The sequence below is a fragment of the Gopherus evgoodei genome, chromosome 11 (assembly GCF_007399415.2).
Source record: "Gopherus evgoodei ecotype Sinaloan lineage chromosome 11, rGopEvg1_v1.p, whole genome shotgun sequence".
Lineage (NCBI taxonomy): Eukaryota > Metazoa > Chordata > Testudines > Testudinidae > Gopherus > Gopherus evgoodei.
The window spans coordinates 75813603-75833267 of record NC_044332.1 but is presented as its reverse complement, the minus strand read 5'-3'; the positions used below and the strand labels follow the sequence as shown (position 1 = coordinate 75833267).

General features: G+C 49.3%; 1 protein-coding gene across 6 annotated transcripts in view; it reads left to right on the top strand.

Annotated features, from left to right (window-relative positions):
* Positions 1–19665, top strand: part of BIN1 (bridging integrator 1) — a 157766-nt gene that overhangs the window by 125363 nt on the left and 12738 nt on the right. For 3 of the 6 annotated variants that reach the window (XM_030580345.1, XM_030580344.1, XM_030580346.1), the window contains 4 exons: positions 4019–4147; positions 9252–9362; positions 11339–11362; positions 17370–17489. The exons of 1 other annotated variant lie outside the window; for it this stretch is intronic. In XM_030580345.1, coding sequence (XP_030436205.1) covers positions 4019–4147; positions 9252–9362; positions 11339–11362; positions 17370–17489 — 384 coding nt within the window. The remainder of the gene's footprint in view (positions 1–4018; positions 4148–9251; positions 9363–11338; positions 11363–17369; positions 17490–19665) is intronic. 2 more of the 6 variants (XM_030580348.1, XM_030580347.1) reach the window with 2 other exon arrangements.

Genomic DNA, 19665 nt, shown 5'->3' with positions numbered 1-19665 from the left:
GAGCAGCAATGGTGTGTGTGTGTGTGTGTGTGTGTGTGTGTGTGTGTGTGTAAAGGGGAAGGAGGTCACATCGCCCACTCTATCTCTAGTCGTCAACATCCAGGGAGAGGACCATGCTCGCTTTTCCACAGCCATTGCATTGGAGCATCCATTTAACGATGAGTGGCTCAGTGCCCATTGGCGCGTTGGAGGGGTAAGGCCATGGGATCTCCGCTGACAGCTTCAAGGAGATGAGGTCTGGCCAGGCTTGGGGCAGCACAGTGCCAAAAGGGCACAAGCCTCGCCCGTTGTCCTGATGATACGCTCACCTTGCCCAGCGATGGCAGCCCAGGTGATCTGGGACGCTCTTGGGGAAGGACTGGTTTGCTCCTCAGCTCCATGGCAGGATGGAATTCCTCCACCTTAAACCAGCCTGAGTAACTGACTGTCCCCGTCCCTCCCTCCAATGCCTCTCTCCACAAGCTGCTCAACCTTCTGCTCCGACCAAGTTACAGGCCCGAGTCTGAACTTCCATCTGGCTCTGGTCTCTCGTCGGCTGTCCCAGAACACTGGATTGGAACCCGGAGCAGGGGCTGCGTGTGGATGTGGGACTAACCATGGAGCCAAACATTCAGGTTCCTGCCCATTCTATGAACTACTTCAGAATAACCCACCTCCATTCTCCCTGCAGCGCCCCCAGCTCACTGCTACCTATTCAGCTCTGCCCTGGACAGCTCGGGAGCATCATCCCCACCCACTCTCCTCCTGCGATGGTGCCTTGTCTCCTTCAGTCATCTTCGAAGTTTGGAGAGGTGCTGAGTTGCTGAGCGGAGAGCAGGTGCAGCCCTCTCTCTGCAGGGCTCGTTCAGCCCATCTTCCACCTCGTTCTGCTGCAACAGGGTTTCCTCTCCCTTCTCTTTACTTTAAATAGCCCATGTTCTCCTTGCTCTTGTTAAGCCCTGGGTGCTCCCCTGGCGGGCTTAGTGACCGCAGCAGCAGGGGGGTGGATGGGTCACTGTTAAGCAGAATACAGTAGAACCCCATTTAACAGAGCCTCAGTTATCAGGCTCTCCGTATTAACCAAATCCCCAGCTGCCTGGAGCTGGCAGCACAAGCCCCAACCGCCCTGGGGCTGACAGCAGGAGCCTTGCTGCCCGTTCTCTGGTTTATCCAGTTTTTTGCTTATCCGATCAGGCCCCGGTTCCAGTTGGGTCAGGTAATGGTTGTTCTGCTGCGCAGTGTATTTAAGTGGCCTGGCAGTAACAGCAGCTGGAACAGACCAAGGTGGGCCTTCATGCAGCCGAAGCTGCCATCTGCTGGCAGCTGTTTTTCAGTGCATGCGTAGTTCACCTGGCTGTTGCCGTGACGAGTGTGGAAAAGGGGCAGTGTGCAGTCAGCGTGACCTTCTGGGTCGGTGCATCAAGCACAAGAGAGGGAGCTGGATCCAGAAGCATGGAAACCAGTGAGGGGCTTTGCAAGCAACGGAAGGGAGGAATGACACTAGGTAGACTTGGATAGCCACATGGCCTCCTCCTTATCCCCAGAACATGTAGCCACATGAGTTAGAAGCCGCAAAATCTGTACCCAGCATTTAATATGAAGCTTTCTATGGGATGAACGTGGGTGACGGCAAGTCACTGGGTAGGTGATGAGCCCTGAGTGCACAGCAACAAGGATGTGAAATACTCCGGCTAGGTCCTCACCCCACCTCAGGGTACACTGATGCTAACAACCAGGGTGGTGTGCAGAAAGCAGCAGAGGGGCATATTGAACAGACAGGGAAGGTGGCAAAAGGAGAGACCACTGACATCAGTGGGTGCTAGGCACCTAAATACCTTAGAGGATCCGTGCCTAACAGAGAAATCCTGTTGGGTTGTGAACTACTCATTGTCTCAGCTCTCAAGATGTTTCCCGACATCTCTTTTCTGAAAAGCTGCCTGTGTCTAGCATCCTAATGAAGCGACTGCCAGCATGTCTCCACACTCGTTAATGTGTCTGTGAGGATGATCCTGGACTTCAGAACCAATGGGCCCCATGAAACCAGAAGGGCCGGAATTGGGCTCTCAGCTACGCTGCTGCTGTTCTGGAGTGATGCCACTGAAGTCAATGGAACTGCAATGGACGTATGCTGCTACTGTTGAACATGGCCCAAGCTTAGTAGACGGGGTTCGGGGCGTAACTTCCTTTCCGGGCAGTGAAGTCCTTCCGATGGTCTCATTCGTTTTGGATGATGTCTCATTTTACCAGAAGAGCAGGATATAGGATCCAGTCTGGGCTGGAACCAGAAGGGTATTCCATTTCCTTCAGCATATAACCACCGTGTCTGGGGAGCATTCTTTCCATTCAGAATCGAGGCACAGGGACAGGACTCTGTACAGACGCAGTGCAGTGTGCGTTGGGCAGCATACGCTGTGGGAGGATTAGCCATTGTATAGCTGACATTTCCCACACAGCCACCCAATGAGTGATTAGGAGGATGGGTGTATTGAGGAGGGGCAAACTTCCAAAGGGTCAGTGTTTGGGTTCTGGATTAGTACCCAGAACCTCTTGTGCCAGCAAACTTTGGCTTCACTCTTAGAACAGTCTTTCCCATGAGACTTCTGGTACCTTCTGCATCTGACTGGGCTCAGGATACTGCAGGAGAGGCTGTTCTCATGGCATTTTGGCACTTCTGCTTCCGCACAGCTGAGATCTGGAAGTGAAAGTGCCACTTTCATTATTACTTACCCTCCACCAGGGGCCTGCAGCCAGCTGCAGTTCAGATGTATATATGGAATCTTACAGGCATGTTGCCCGGGGCGGATTAACCTTCTAGAAAGCTGGCATTTTCCATGGCCAGCCAAATAAATGTCTGGTAGGGCACACATTCATGCATCCGAGGGAGGGGCAGCATAGCCTAGTGGAGTGAACACAGGCCTGGGAGCCAGGATCTGCTGTGTTCTAATCCCAGATCTGACACTGATAAACAGTCTGTCCTTTGTCAAGTCACATGCTCTCTGCCTCAGTTTCCCCTGGCTGCAAATAGGGATAATAATGTCCTACCTTCTTAGGTAGGATGAGAAGATTAATGTTCATAAAGTCTTTTGCACATAGAACGTTATGGGGGTGCTAAGCAACATTACAGTTCTGGAAATCTTCACCGCACTGTACAATAGACTTTTTCCCCAGTCTGTCAGCATCTCAACAGATTCAGTTTGAGCTCGAATGTCTGAGACTAAGGGAAATTAAAACGGTGCCTGAGCTGGTTTGCCGTCCCCACAGCATTCAAAGAGTGGTGCGTGCAGCACTGAATCAAAGGCTCCCTCTGTGAAGTGAGGGAGAATGTCGGATATGGACAGAGGCATGGCCTGCCCCCCGCTGCCTGCCCCTGGATTTATGCCCCTGTGACTTTTGTGACTTCAGTGGTGTCCCTGGTGTTACATGTTGGTGAAGCTGAGAGCCGACAGGCTCAGGGCGAGCCCATTCTCATATGTTTCAGTGACCCATGCCCAGATCTCAGTCTTGGTCGTGTCCCTCTCACGAGAAGCCCTATCTGGTCTCACTTATACCGCAATTGATCCACTGAAACCAGTGGAGTGGAACTGGTGGAAGGGAGATCAGGATCCAGCCCACTAGCGTCCACGTGTGAATAAGGCCAATCTGCTTTGGTGTCTAACTCCCCTAGTCTCACGCCACACAGGGTAGGTATCAGGAGCAGTGGCCAGTGCACTGGACTTCTCTGCCGAAACATGTGCTGAGTAACCTGTCTGTCACCCCTGCTGGTTCTCTGGAAGGTTGCACATGCTCTAATTACGTATGCATGTCCGAGTGATGCATATTAATTGTGTTACGCTTCTCCTCCACAGAGGGAGACCCGCCCGCAGCTGAAGTGTAACTAATGATGCCAAATCTTCTCTGGAGGCGTGTAGTTGTTTCCCTTCCCCCCCTTCCCATGTTTGTTTATTTGACCCTTCCTTGTGTCTGTGGTTCTATTTTGCTAACCTGGTTCCTGTCTCTGGTTTTTTTGGGTGTCGCCGTGTGCTCGCTCGCTTGCATGCAGTTGCGGAAAGGCCCTCCGGTGCCGCCACCTCCAAAGCACACCCCCTCCAAGGAGATCAAGCACGAGAACATCATCAGTCTGTTTGATGACAATTTTGTCCCCGAGATAAGTGTGACCACCCCCTCGCAGGTTAGCCGCTCCGCCCTGCCTTATCTCTGTCTGCTCCCAGCCCCTGGCACTGTTCCCTGCTTAGAGGTGTCACCCCATGAAACCTGGTCAGGAGGTAGGGCTGGAGGAGCCAGCTGCGACCGCGTGGCTGGGCTGAGATTGCCAATGGGATACTGCACCCGTCGCCCCTGAGCAGCTGGTCAGTTTGAAGCCAGCCTTGATCTGTGCGGCCAGGAAGCCAGGGCTGTGTGATGGCTGTTCTTGTGGCCTGTGTAGAATGGAGAGGGAGGACTGTGCGGGGCACCTAGTGAAGGGGTCACAAAGCTATCACTGCGAAGAGCGGCCGGGCCTAGACATGGTTCCCACCAGGCCTGGGTGAGGCACTCATTGCTCTGCTGCTGTACGCTCCCAGGGCCTGCTAATCAGAGGCTATGAGAGGTCCAACTGAGGGGTTGATATGGACGCTCAGCACCTCTGAAAATCAGGCTCCTGCGGCTTTGAAATGCCACTTCTCTGTGCGTAAAGGGAGTGTCTCAGGAGCCCAGTGGAGTGGGCAAGAAAGCACTACAGGGCAGGGCTGTGGATCAAGGACTTCAGTCTCCAGAGACCTCAACTGGAACCTTTCACTGCAATCAGATCCCTATAACAGCATTATCTCTGTGAGAGTGGCTCTGGACATGTGGCTGGCTTGAGGCTGGTGGCTCTTAATCAGCTCTCGGTCTCTGCAGCTGAAGTCCTGAAGATCAAACACAATTTCAAAGGGAAAAAATTCCTCTTCTCCCTCTCTTCTTTAATGTGTTTTGCAGCTGGAGACGGGGGCTGGGGAAGCGGGCAGGCTATTCGCTATTAGGTCCCTGGGTACTACTCCCTGTGCCGATGGGAGCCTGACCAGTTTTCTGGCTTAATTATGAGACTCGCGCTGTCTTTTATGTTCTTTTGTTTGTTTTTTTTTAATTCATCCCTTAAAGATCCAGGTGACACCTCTAACAATGCTGCTGTGTAACTGTCCTCCTCGCTTTTCCTTCCTTCTGTAACCCAAATTCAGTGGCCTGTGGCTTTCCAGCTTCCACCCAACTGTGGAGAAACAAGACACCCAGGGTTGGGAGAAAAGAAAGCTAGGCCTCAGGTTACATTCAGATATCAGGGGGGCTGGTTGAACTCATAGAGTGGAGGGATGATGTCGACAGCAACAGTGTCCGAGTACACAGCATCAAACAGGCAGGGGTGGGTTACCATTAAAGGGGGTCCGTGCTCATTCTGACCAAAGGACCCCCAACGAACAAAATTCCACCCTTCAAAACAAAATCTTTCCTCCTTTGCTAAAGCTCTCAAAGTAGGGTTGCCGATTTTGGTTGGACGTATTCCTAGAGATTTAATCACATGACATATTCTTTAATTAAAAATTAATCATTAATTCCTGGCGACACGAGGCCAATTCTAGAAGGTTGGCAACCTTATCTCAAAGCATTTTAGGCTCCCAGCCCTGTCACTGCTTCTATATTCTTTCAGCAACATTTAGCTGACAGCTGCTTGGTGGATGCTTGCCTTTGTTTTTAGTGAGGACGTTTCCCGTGAAAACTTGGCTGTGCCGTGCTCATGCCATCACAGACAGAGGTGTCTCCTTTCGGAGGAGGCAGGGAATAAGAAATTGGTGCAGATGTGTCCTTCAGCACAAGTTCCTGTATTGACGCTGGTGTCCAACATAATATTAAACCAAGGTAGGGAAGCAGACTATAAAAGTCTGTGGGCTAACTTGTCCCCAAACAAGGCCAGATTCCAGACCTGGTTACTCCAAGTTAAATCTGGGGTGACTCCATTCAGTTCACTGGAATTGCACTCATGTGACTGGACTCTGAATCAGTCCCCGAATAGTTGGTGTTGGGTGAAAATTTTTTTTTTTGTCACTTCCTGTGGTTTATTGCTTCTGCAGTGTTCTTCATGTAGCATGACACCCTCTCATCTCCACCAGACCGAGCACCATGGGGTCAATGCAGGCAATATGGAATCTGCTTTCCCTCTGAACCTATTGGCCTTTGTTAGTGTACTCATCCCCTTAATTGATTGATTAATTATTGGAATGTCAATTTCTGTGAGGGCTTCTGTAAGATGGAAACCATAGAGAGTGGCTGGGATCTTAAAGAAAATATTAAATTTTCTAGCTTTCAAAGCAAACTTCCAGCTGGACATGAGAAGGTTCTAATAAAGTCCACTGACCTACCTGGGAAGGAGGCTGACTAGAAGCCATTAGAGATTGCTTTGGCTTTTGTGGATCTGTGCATTGGAGTGAAATCCTGGCCCCTTAAAATCAATCGGAGTTTTGCGATTGACTTTAATGGGGACAGGATTTCCCCCATTATCTCTGCTTGGGGTGAAAGGCAGCAGTGACCAGGGCATAATGGGATACAGCACTGGACCTTCCCCCAATTTTGGTACATTTTACAAATATTATGCAGGGTCCATTAGTCTTTAACTTTAAGTATTAAAGGTTTGCAGGCAGGGAGTTTGGGCCCAGACCTCAGGACATCCTAAATTCATGGGCTCCTAACTCATCCCAAGGCAAAGGGCCTGATACCCAGATCCATATTTTGTGGCCTGAGCCCACCTCAGCTGGATGCTTTCCCCCAGTGTCCTTGTTGGATACTGCTAGCATCACAGCTAGGGGTAAGGTTCTGCTTAGGCAAAGGGCATCCAGCCAAGCTGAGGGAAAATCACTGGGGTTGAACTGATATTAGCAGAGCCTTGTAAGTGTGCATAACATTTCCAAACATTTAGTAAAGATGAGGTCCCTTCTCCAAGGAGCTTAAACTAATTCGGATGCCTTGTGTGCGGTAATGGCTATGGCGCATGAAAGTGTGAGGACCCTGTTTGTGGGGAGATCCCCAAAGAGGTGGGTTTTAAGGAGGTATTTGCCGGAAGAGCAGAGAGGGTGCTTAGTTTCAAGGGAGCAGGAGGCTGTTCCTGGGAAGGGTAACAGCATGAAAGAAGAAGACAAAGGGAGCAGTCGGGAAGGAGTAGCTGGAGGACCGTAAGGAACAAGTGGACAGTAGGGAGGAGATGAGAGCATGCACAAAAGCAAGCATGTAATCACGCAGAGCTTTGGAGTTCAACAGCTGTCCCCAATACAGAACTCTCCTCCGGCTCCAGTTACATTCATATCTGGACAATCTAACAAGCGTTCTGTGTCTGTTTACATCACAGGAGAAAGCCACGGGCCACTGAGCAATTCTTTCTCTCTCTGCATGCCTGGGTAGCTTGTAGCATGTCTGTGTAACCGATCGCTGTGTCTGTTACGTTGTTTGTATCGTGTGAACACCTGCGTTTATCCAGGGATTCCAGCACACGGCGGTTCAGTGCACACGACCCAGGATGGGACCTGCAGGACGTGATCTCTGAGTGGGGACTCTTGTTTCTAGAACAGACACCACTGGGGCACCCCAGTGTCCATTAATGTTTGGTGTATTCCCCAGGGCCATTTCAATGTGCTCTCGGAGCCCTTATAAGATAGTTATTGGCGGTGAATTAGGCAAAGGGCAGGAAACCTTAATCCATGGTGTATATAATTCTTGAATAGCAGGTAAGATTCCAGCTTAGCCAGAGCCTTTGATCTCTGAGCACCAAGGAAAACATGGGAGGTGGAACCTCTGTGAAGACATTGCTCTACTGGAGAATTATCTAGGAACTATGATAGAATTATCCAGCGGGATATAGAGGCTGGGTGCTGGTTAGTGTTTAACACTTTGGGTTGGAGACCTGGATGGTTGCTGGCCACACTGCTTCCTGTGAGTGCTAATCATGGGCCCCAAGCCTGTAAGAAAGGGAGAGCTATAAAGAGAAGTGGAACTCGGAGTGAAGTGTGTTGAGGTGGAAAGTAACGAGAGCATGGATCTCGTATGGCATTTTCTGTTAACTGTCTGGTTTTGCTGCAAAATGCTAAACTTGGTGGTCCTCTTTTGCCTGGATGGACCAGTGAATTCATGTCCTAACTTGTTGCTGGGTAATCTGGTGTGTTTAGTAAGTACTGGGTGCATTTTCACTCTTGGACTTTGCTGGAGTTGGGGCGGAACAACAAAAAACAACCTTGGGTGGAACTGGAAATATAGTTGAAATTATAGGGCCAGCGAGCTTGAGGAAATAGAGCAGAATTGTTTCATCTCAAAGGAAGAGCTAGGCAGAAAGGGGGCAGCTCATAAAGGCCCTGCAGGAATCTAAAAATGAATGACATTAGCTCAGGACTGAATGTTAATGACCTGTTCCCTTTATGTGATGGTTACTACGTTGGCTGCATTAAAGGCAGTTCATGAATGCCCTAATAGTGCCACCTGCTTGTGTGTAAGAGATAATGGAACTCACTCTGCTGGCTCAGAAGGCAGCATTGACATTTCTTGAATCTGGGTGTGTCTTGGAAAATACAAAGCACATTAGTCCTGGTGTGTGTCTGAGGACTGGAGCCCTGGACAGCTCTGGAGCTTGCACTGACAGGTGTGGAATTTGGTGGCCGTCAAGAACCATGGGGTAGGTGTGAACTCTCACCTATGACTCATGTGACTGTGGATGGTGTTTGGAGTCTGAAGAGGGATAACAGCTCAGCAACTTTAGGGATTAGGCTTGGGTCTCCATTGGAGGTACCTTCCAGGGTCGTGTGCTGTTCCCTCCCTAGCTCCAGGCTCCTGAGCAACTTTTGTAGATATGATGGGTGAGCTGAATGTCGGTTGGCTGCACAGCAGACGGTGGCGGCTTCTGAGGAGGATGGGAAATTAATCCTGAGCTGTGAGCACCATGTAGCTGGTGCTGATGCAGAAAAGCTGCAAAGGACAGTTGGGAATAGATGAGAAACCTTTCCAAGCTGATGGGTGCAATGGCATTTTGGCCATCTCAGACCACCCTGTCCTGTCAGAGCCATTCAGACAAGTAGGAAAACGGACAAGGTTTGAGTTCTTGGTTTGCATGCATTCCTCGGTGCGCTGTACGTGCTCACAGGCATCATGCAATCTGGGGCACAGGCATGGAGGCATCCGTTGTTATCATGCCCACCATGTGCTTTCTGCATCTGAGCCCTGGATATCAAGTGCCTATCTCCGATATCTGTCTAATGCTCACGCTGCTTTTCTTCCTTACTGCTGCCAAGTTTGATGCCCCTGGGCCCTTCCAGGAGGGAGCCAGCCTGTTGGATCTGGATTTTGATCCCATTAAACCAGATGCCAGCCCTGTGGGGAAGACACCCACTCCTGCCACTCAGGTTTGTTACTATCCCTATTCCTTCTTCCATGAGTACGTGAACCGTTACTGACTGCGGACTCAGCCTATGCCTTTAGTGCATATTTCCATATTGACTGAGCTCTCGAGGGGTGTGCACATGCCCCTGCACATCCTTGAGCTCTCTGACACTTGTGTGCATGAGTTGGGTGAGCGTGTACCTGGCTTTGCACATGCAGCAATCTGATCTGCACAGAGAATGTGGATGTTTGTGGGATTTGGCCTAGGAACTCAGTCAATGTGCATCACAAGGTTAGCATGGACCATATCCCACATGGATTTAGTGTTGCCCTGATTGTGTTGCTGGGAAACCCAGCCTTAGTGCTGGGTTCTTCCCAGCAAATGACTCGGTTTGGTTAGTGACGGGAGCAGAGTGATTTTTAAGAGTCAATGTGTGAACAATCTGTGGTTCCATTAGATAGGATAGAACTTTGGACCTACGGACAAGCCACCAATGTCAGGATTATGGAAGGGATTTTCCAAAGCGCTCCGCGCTGGCCTATCTTTACGGCTACTGACGTTGCAGGGAGTTGATCCTTGGCATCAGTAAGGGGCTGAACACCAAGCAGGGTTCTGAAACTGCACCCCCCCCCCCACACATCATTGCAGTCGTGGAAATGAGCATGACTAGCCCAATGCTTCCGAAGGTTTTAAATGGAGAAAACCGTATGCCACTAGCCCTTGGATTTTCCCAGTGGCGAGATGTGACCAGTAGTACGATCGGCCATTGATGTTTGAGGGATGTGTGACTTTAAAGCAGTGGTTTTCAAGCTGCGGGTCGGGACCCAGTACTGGGTTGCGGAATGTGAGCACTGGGTTGCGGTGGCTCTAGTCAGCACCACCAACCAGGTCGTTAAAAGTCCTGTTGGTGATGCTGCCCAGGTAAGGCAGGCTAGTCCCTACCTATTCTGACACCGCGCTGCACCCTGGAAGCAGGTCTGGCTCCTGGGCAGGGGACTACAGGGCTTCACGCACTGCCCCCACCCCGAACACACTCTCTGCACTCCCGTTGGCTTGTTCTTGGCTAATGGGAGCTGGGGGGCGGGGGCGTTGCCTGCGAGCGAGAGCTGCGTGGAGCTGCTTATGCGCCTCCTCCTAGGAGCCGGACCTGCTGCTGGCTGCTTCCGGGGCGCAGTGCGGTCCGCGGTGCCAGGACAGGCAGGAAGCCTGCCTTAGCATCCCCGCTATTCCGCTGACCGGGAGCTGCCCAAGGTAAGCCCACACCCCAATCGCCTGCCCCAGCCCAGAGCCCTCCTAAACCTGGAGCCAGTTCCTGCACCCCAAATCCCTCATCCCCGGTCCCAGCCCAGAGCCTGCACCTCCAGCCCAGAGCCCTGACCTCCTCCCGCACCCCAAACCTCTACCCCAGCCCTGAGCCCCTCCCACACCCCAAACCCCTCATTCCCAGCTCCGTTTGGTTGTGGTCATCAACAATTTTCTTCAACTGGGTCGCCAGAACATTTTTTTTGAAAACCAATGACAGAGTACAGAACTGTATGGCAGGTAGGCGTATCCGCACTAGCTTTAATCAAGCTTGCCTGGGTAACAGTGAACCGAGGACTGTGTGGATTTTGTCATGATCTAGCCACCCCAGTACAAGCCCTCTGGGGGCTCTGGGTATGTACTCAGGTTGCTAACCCGAAGCTGGGGTCTATGCAACTGCATCTTCACTGCTATTGTTACCCATGTGGGCTAGAATAAAGGTAGCATGGATGTATTGACACCCGCTGCCGTTGCACCTTCGCTTGTAGTGCTGATGTACTAGCACTCAAATCCGACGTGTGACGCAGGCAGGTCTCAATCATCTTGCAATTGTTGAGAAAAATGTCAAAATATAGAGGCGAGTGCAGTGGAATGTGTACGTCTGCCTCACCCCGAACGATATTTGTATTGCTTCCGTTGGTAGAAATAATCAAGTATAAACCTGTTTTTCTTCTTGTTACTCTTTGACATGCTTAGTCTTTACCTTGGGATTTATGGGAGGTAAGAATTTTGTACAACTTCCGGTTTGGTAAACTCTTACTGTCTACCTTGGCACATGTTGGCACCGTCTTCTTCCTCCTTCTCCCTCTCTGCCACGCTAGAATTGCTTCCTGTGCCTCGAACCTGCTTTCGCCTTCTGATCTGTGGAGCGGCCTAAAAAGGCAGGCCTGTGTTCTGGCACTGCACCTGGCGCTCCTAGCAGAATGCACTATCCCTTGTGCTGTTAGCTCTCCTGTCTTTCCCTTGGTGTTTTTGCATTGCAGTTAGCATCGCCTGAAGCTAACCCTACCCCTATCGCACAGTCATATTTGTTCCTTTCCTCTCCAGATCTCCAAACCTTTCTGTCCTGTCTCCCTTTCATTGTGCAACCTGCATGCCTCTCAACTGCCCCTCCTGTGTGCAAATTTGAGATATCTGCCAGGCTTTGCTGCTCGTGGTCAACCACTCTTAATAGCAATGCTGAATCGAGAAACGCAATCTCTTCGTTTCTGCTCAAGAAATGAATCTGCCTTCCTTTGTGTTAACGGGCCAGCCCCTCTGCTGGTGTAAAACCAAAGGAAGAGGGATGACTGATACCAGGGGACAATCTGCCCCAAGGTTCCTATATGGCTATTGAGCTGTCTCCACTTTGCATGCCCTGGGCACATTGAGAAGGATGCTTCACCTATGTTTTTTTTACTGGCTGTTGATGTTGATCTTTGCTTCCCCTGTTTGTGCATTGTCTGTCTGTCTTTGTTTGAAGAAAAAAAAAAGTCTGTATCTTCACAGGAAAAGATGTCAAGCCTTAAAAGTGGACAGCCCTGGTTGTGGATGTCTGCCTACTGCGTGGCAGTGCACCCGGTCCCTTTGAGAAGTGTTTGCTCTCATGTGCCCATCATGGTCTGACATGAGTCAGCTGAATGTTCCTTCCCCAGATGAACGAGTGCCTCTTATTCCCCGAAGCTGTGGTTTCTTTGCTATCTTTGGGTAACAGAGTGAAGGACCGCTGTATATTCTTTCCCTTTTGTGTCCTCCCAGACTGTGGCGGGTGGGGGGGGGGGGGTCTCCAATCACTAGGCTTAGGTGGAGTGGAAACCCTGCTTCTCCTTTGTTTATACACAAGGAAATATATTGGCCCACCTGTGTTCTTGCTATTAAACAGAGCGTAACTGGGGAGAAGCAGTTTGAATAAAGCGAGGATCGGCCCAAACTGTGACCCCTACCCCTGTCATAACCTAGTCCCAGATTTGGACCTTAGCGTCCAAAATATGGGGGTTACCATGAAAACCTCCAAGCTTAGTTACCAGCTTGGACCTGGTAAAGCTGCCACCACCCAAAAAATTAGAGTGTTTTGGGGCACTCTGGTCCCCCCAAAAACCTTCCCTGGGGACCCCAAGACCCAAATCCCTTGAGTCTCACAACAAAGGGAAATAAACCATTTCCCTTCCCCCCTCCAGGTGTTTTCTCCCTGGGTTCCTGGAGAGAGACACAGAAGTAAGCTCCGTGAATCTAAACAGAGGGATTCCACCCTCTCTTTCCAGTCCTGGAAACAGAAGTACTTCCCTCTTCATCCAGAGGGTATGCAAAGTCAGGCTAGTAAATCTAACACACACAGATTTCCCCCTGACTTCTTCCTCCCACCAATTCCCTGGTGAGCACAGACTCAATTCCCTGGAGTTCCCCACTAAAGAAAAACTCCAACAGGTCTTAAAAAGAAAGCTTTATATAAAAAGAAAGAAAAAGTACATAAAAATGGTCTCTCTGTATTAAGGTGACAAATACAGGGTCAATTGCTTAAAAGAAATATGAATAAACAGCCTTATTCAAAAAGAATACAATTCAAAACATTCCAGCAACTACACATATGCAAATAAAAAAAAGCCATATAAATCACTATCTGATCTTTTGTACTTACAACTGGGAAACAGAAGATTAGAGAAGCAGGAAACAGAAATCCTCTCATAGCCGAGAGAGAGACAGGCTCAAGACAAAGAACAAAGGAACCACACACAGATTTCCCTCCACCCAGATTTGAAAAAGTCTTGTTTCCTGATTGGTCCTCTGGTCAGGTGTTTCAGGTTACTCCTTTCCAGGTGAAAGAGACATTAACCCTTAGCTATCTGTTTATGACAACCCCGAACTCCTAATCTGCTTTGAGTTTGGAAAAGCTTTAACTTTGAAATAAAGTAATGGTTTTTTTCATTGTTGCTACCTTTGATCTTCTGCTTCCTGTTGGAAGCAGGAAGGGCTGAAACACTCTGAAAAAGACATTATTCCTGGCCTGGCTGGAGTAGGAAGTTATTAGTGTCAGAGTAACACCTGGGAACCCCAATCAGGTACCAGAACCCCGTTGTACCAGATGCTGTATGCACAAGTAACAATGAGCAGAGTTCCTTGCATCAGAGTGTTCCCAGTCTCGGCAGTGTACCCGCTATCTCACGAGACCCTATTTCCATGAGATTTCAGATTCAAAAGATCTGGGTTCCTGTCATTGGGACAAGCACCTGGAATCAGATCCTCAAGTCTTGCTGAACGGGAGTGAAAGTTGTTTTAAGCCCCTTTCTGCTCCCCTTATCCTGAGAGCCAGCTTGACCCCACCATAACTGAGAGCAACCTCAGAAGTATGCTGACAGAAACAGTTGCCTAGGGACAATTGTACCAGCCAGGGATCACTGGAACATAAGGCACCCCGGGCCACACCCTTTCTTGCCCCGGCCCACTCGGATACATTGAGAGCGGGGGGATGTCTGAGACTTTGTCTACACTACACACTGGCTGCGGCATGTAGCTACACACTGCGGTGAAAGGTAGGCTATGTCCACACTGTGGTGTGTAGCTACGCACAGCAGTGAAAGGCTCTGGCGGGGGCGGAGGCAATGGGGAAAAGCTCCATCAGCTCCCTGCTGCTGGAGCTTTTCTATGTGGCAGCGGGATACTGCTGGAAAAAATGCTGTGTAGACAGAGGAGGTACTGCTTGGGCATGTAGAGGGCCGTGCCGAAAAGGTTCAGCTGTGTGTTTGCTCACCTAAGCAGTACCTCACTGTTGACACCATACTGGGGTGTGTGCAGGGTCTGTACTCTACACGCCACTGTAAGTAGTGCGCTGTGTAGATGTACCGTGAGAGAGGGGAGCGTAGAGCCAGGGACGCTGGTTTGAACCAACCAGGCTTCCCTAACTTCCCCCGTAAGGCAGGTGCCTCGTTTTTCTACTGCAGCGTTGAATCCTCTGGCAAGTAACCAGCTTTGTCGAACCTTGCCGTCGCGTTTCAGGGGGTTGTCAGGAGACCTGGCTCAGTTCTGCTGCTCTAGAGAGCAGTCTGGTGGACGCGCGCCCGAGTGTGTGTGAAGACGCTGATCGATAAAACAAAGCAGAAAACCCATTCAATAACAAAGCTTCCAAACCCGGGTAAAGCAAAGGCACCTCCCCCATCTCTGTGACCGTACATGACTGCACTGTCCCTGGGCTGCTATGGTGAAAGTCCCTAAAGTAGTGACGTAGGCAGGTGACATCAAAATGCCTTTTGCTGAAAGCCAAGAGACTAACTGGATTCCATGCCTCGCTCATTCAACACAGTTTCTGCAAATTAGCTGGCTGAGAAATCCATTGCTCCCCAGGGGTTTCTTTTCACCTGTCCAAACAAAGACACACTTGGCCAAATGGATGTTGGTTGCTGTCAGTCCCTGTTACAAGCCTATTGAATTCAAATAATAAGCAACCTGGGAGTGAATCTAATTAAACAGGAGTGCCCTGTGTAGCATTCCATGTGTTTGTTTGTCAGAGCTGTGGTGGGAAGGGTCTACTTGGTGGTTATAGCTCAGGTATTCAAAATATCCATGGTATTGTAAGGCCATGAATGGAGTAGGCAGGAAACATTAGGAAGGAACTGATGGGATAAAGTGTGTGTTAAATTAGACCAGTAGGGTGGCTGGCAGTAAGTAATGACTGTCTGCCCAAGGTAATTATTTTTTCATAACTCCTGCTGTTATTAGCAAAACACTTACGGGATCTTGTAGATTTCAGACTGGAAGCTGACTGCGCTTGGGGTTAAGAAAAATGGTGGTGCTTGCACTGTGGGAATACTGTGTATATCCAAGCTTGACTCATAGATAAATCCAGGTGCCTCAGGAGGGTTACTTGGCCAGTCCATTGACTTGAGTGGTGTCTAGAAGACCCGAGGCATGAGAGCAGCAGAGAACGGGTTTGACGCAGATGTGATGGGGAAAGAACATGCTGGATGCGTTGCTCTTGTGGTGAGATCTGCTGGCGAAAGTGTGTGGAATTTCTCGGAGGATTCTGTTTCCCTCCACTCAGGAGGACTCGCCAGTCGAAGAGAGGGATGTGAGGAAACTACAGGTATAAACTTGCCCATCAGTGGAGGGGTGAGAGGCCTATAGACACAACTGGGGCTCAGATCTGAGGCCTGACCTTGTTTACTGAGTGTTTTGAAATTAGATGGTTTCATTAACTGGTAAATCAGTAGTGATAACAAGGTAGAAGGTCTATCCCTTCCTGGCAGGCTCTCTGAACCTCTGCTGAAAAGGTTGATGTTGCTTACTGTTTAACGCCAGTTTGCTGAACTGTGCTCATGACCCACACACAGCCTACTTTGCAGCTATCCAGTTTACGCGAAGAACAACAGGGCTCTATTTTCGCCTGAAGTTCTAGTGAGCAAAGCAGGATGGTGTGAGAGAGGCTAGCTAGTGCAGGAAGGTTGGGTGAACAAGCCTGTTGGCACCGAGTTCAAATGTTGTGTCGAGTTAGTCTTCACTGTGTTGGTTCTTGTTCATTCCAGAGCCACTAAGTTTGCAGAACTGGCAGTTTCTGCTCCAGAAAGGCCTATTGCTGGACTTAGCAGGAGGTGGTCATATTCCCAGAGCGGTGAAAGGCCCCAGGATTGGAATAGCAGAGCGGGGGCAGAAGGTTAGGAGTGAGGTGCATTGGCAGAGTTGAGGAAAGGGAAGAACACGCCCGTTACCAGTCTTTAGTCCCTCCTGGAAGTCCGCCATTTCCGTGGGCATTGAATTCATACTTCCCAATTAAGGAAACCCTAAAATATGTTCTTGGGAGAAGGTTTGTTATAATAGACACCCTCCTCACCTATTGATCCCAGTGAGAGAGCCTGTTTTCTTTGCTTATCTGGGCTAATATTGCTTTTCACATTTACCACAGTGTAACACCCCCCCATCCCCCGATTGCTTTCTTGTCTATTCAGCTATCAGCTGTCTCCCCAAAGGCAAACACCCCAACTGCATCAAACTGTATGGGGCTAGTCTGTTCAACCAAACCATCACTGGGTATGCTTGGCCTTCTGAGCTGTGTTGATCCTCATGAAGTCTCCAATCACCAGGCACTTTCTCCTCCACAACACCATGCGGAGTTTCTTTTAATTACAGTGATTAATTTTCCTAAGCAGCTGCTGCTGTAAACAAATGATGAAAATCCACTCAGCTTCCTTCTCCACAACAGCTATAATAAATGATCCCATGCATACTGCCTTGCTGGGCTAAAGTGCATTGCCCACACAGAGTTTTTTCTTGGCCGTCCTGTAAATTGAAACCTTGCTTCCTTTGAAGGGACAGCGAGTCACACACATCTCTGTAGTACAGTCGCTCGGGTTAGGAGACACAAGGGAACATTTACTAAGCTGGCCACATATTGGGTGTGTGTGGGTGTGTTCGGTGTGCTGGATTCTGTTCCCAGTTACACTGGGGTAAATCCAGAGTTGCACTGTTGTCATTGTCCAAGACCACTGGAGTTAGTCTGGATCTGCACCATTGTTATTGAGAATACACAGCAAGTATCGGAAAGATCACGAGACTTGCTGGTGGAGTTGCAGCTCTGTTTCCATAATATGTTCAAGTGTTTGTAGTTCATCTGAATTGCAAATAGCTGCCCGACTGATCAGTGCCTCTGTGAATGTCTCATTTTCTGCTGTTTCCCCCCTTACTTACCATGCACTTCTCCTTTTTATCCACTGCCATCTTTCTCCCCTTCTCTCCATCTCTCTTCTCCAATCCCAACTGCCAGCCTGAAAAGACTTCCTCGAGCAGCGTGCAGTCCGTGGATCCGTGTCTTGCTGACAACCCTAGTGATAGCACATTTGCTGTGGACTGGCCCAGCCACTCCACAGAGACGCAGCCAACACAAGTAAGTGGAATCCAAGCCTGAGTTTATCCAGAATGTAGTGCTCACATGAGTCTGGAGGGTGGGTGGCAGTGGTTCTAAGATCTGCAGACTGGCAGCTGTGTCTAGGTTGTGGAGAGCAGGATGTCTGGGTTCTGGTGGTTGTTGTGGTAGCACCTAGGAGCCCTAGTCATGGACCAGGTCCCCAGGACGCTAGGTGCTGCACAAACGCAGAACAAGACAATCGCTGCCCCGATGAGCTTACAGTCTGAATACATGTGTTATGCTAGCTGTAACAGATGCTAATGACAGCACTCCATGCTTAAACCCTGGTCAGGGCTACCACTCTCCTGATATGGCCTCACTTCTCTTCCTTTGCAAGGAACAAGGTGCTCCTCCACTTTGGGAGATAACATTTGGGAAGGTTGAGGCACTAGGTCTGCTCCCCCTTTAAGCTGCAGCCAGTGGGGTCAAATGGAAATGGGAGGTGACAGTAGGCAGTGTAGAAGGATTCATGCACGAACCTGCCATTTTGGAGGGATCTACCTTAAATTTGGGGCTGCTTTGTCTAGCGCTCTAAGTTCAAGAGGAGCAGCTAGGGGGTCCTTAGTTCTCAGCCGGGCTCTGCTAGTGACTTGCTCTGTGATCATTTAGCCGGTTTGCATGTCAGTCCCACCATCTGTAAAATAGGAATAATACACAGAGGACAGAGATGCAGGAGAGGACACAGCCCAGCAGGGCACAGCCTGTCCCTTAATGACTTGACAGTGTTTTGAGGAGATCATTGTGAAGTATCAGTGTCCTCAGCTCTATGGAAAGGGAAATAAGAATGACAGTCCAGTCAGAAGTGGCTGTCCTGACAGACTGGCGCAGATTAGAACAAGAGAAATTCAGGTCCCATTTGAATGCACTGCAAAGTTCAGAGCTGTAAGTTCTAGGCCTTCCCCGCTGTTACAGGAATAAATCCCAAATGTTTGTATAACACAGTAGGCCTTACCTGCCAGCAACTTCCTGCACCAAGAGCTTTCCAATAGGATGGCCATTCCTGGAGCAGTAACCTGCCTCATCAGACTGGGAGGTATCTGCACAAGGACAACTTTTGCCAAGGTTCTGATCTCAGAGCCCCACATGGGTGGGCCCCTCTGCCTGAAGCCCCATTGACTTCAACGGGACTTCGAATGGCTGCAGGGTTCTGTCTACACAGAGCTCGTTGCAGAATCTGTGCCTAAGAGAATTTACGCCATTCAGAATTCTGGAGTAGTTCTATAACTTGCTTTGGAAAACTCCTGCATTCTATAGTATGTGTATTAACTTATATATGTAGAGTGTGTGTAAGTAGATAATTACCTTCATGTGCATTGGTATATTTAGTAAATCTACACAGAAAATATAAGTATGTATGTACTTTATTATATATTCATATACATATACTGTGTATATAAATATATTTGTGCGTATATATTGTAACATGCGTACGTACACACAGATAGACACACAAGATCTCCTCTGTTGTAGAGCTGCGTATAACCGATAGTAAATATCTAGTGAAGTTATTAAAACTAGTCACTGCAGTTTTCCTGGTAAGTGTTTTGGTCATAGTTCTGAGGACCCTTTCCGCACGTTCCTCTCTTGTGGAATTGAACAGTCCTTTAAAATCCACGGCAGTTTCTTTTATGATGGCGTCTGACCCTTAAGAAAACCACGGCTGCGCACTGAGGTTCGTGTCTCGTTGGCTCACTAGGTTCTTGTGACCCCCTCTGGTGGCATGGACTGTGTGGATCAGCTGCCTGCCAGTTGCTTGCTGGTAGCTGTTCTTAAGGGATAGATAGTCTGAAAGTGCAGGTCTGGAGGCTGCTAGATTAGCTGGACCCAGCTGTAGATTTTAGGCAATTTAGGGCATGCATTTTTGTTGTGTTTCAAAATGGCATATACTTTGTATGAACTCACAGCCCCCAAATCTCTCTGAACATTCACACCTGGGAAGCAGCATCTAGGCAGGGAGAAATTGGTGAATATTTCTCTCTAGGCATATTGCATATTGGAGCTTGGCCTTCCATCCCCACCAGGAAGCGCAGAGCCTTATAACAAGAATATTACTAACAAAACCCAAATCCATAATCTTGCAAGACATCAGAAGTCATGTTTGTGCTAGAATGATCACATGGATCTGCATTTCTTCTCACATCAATGGCAGGGGGAT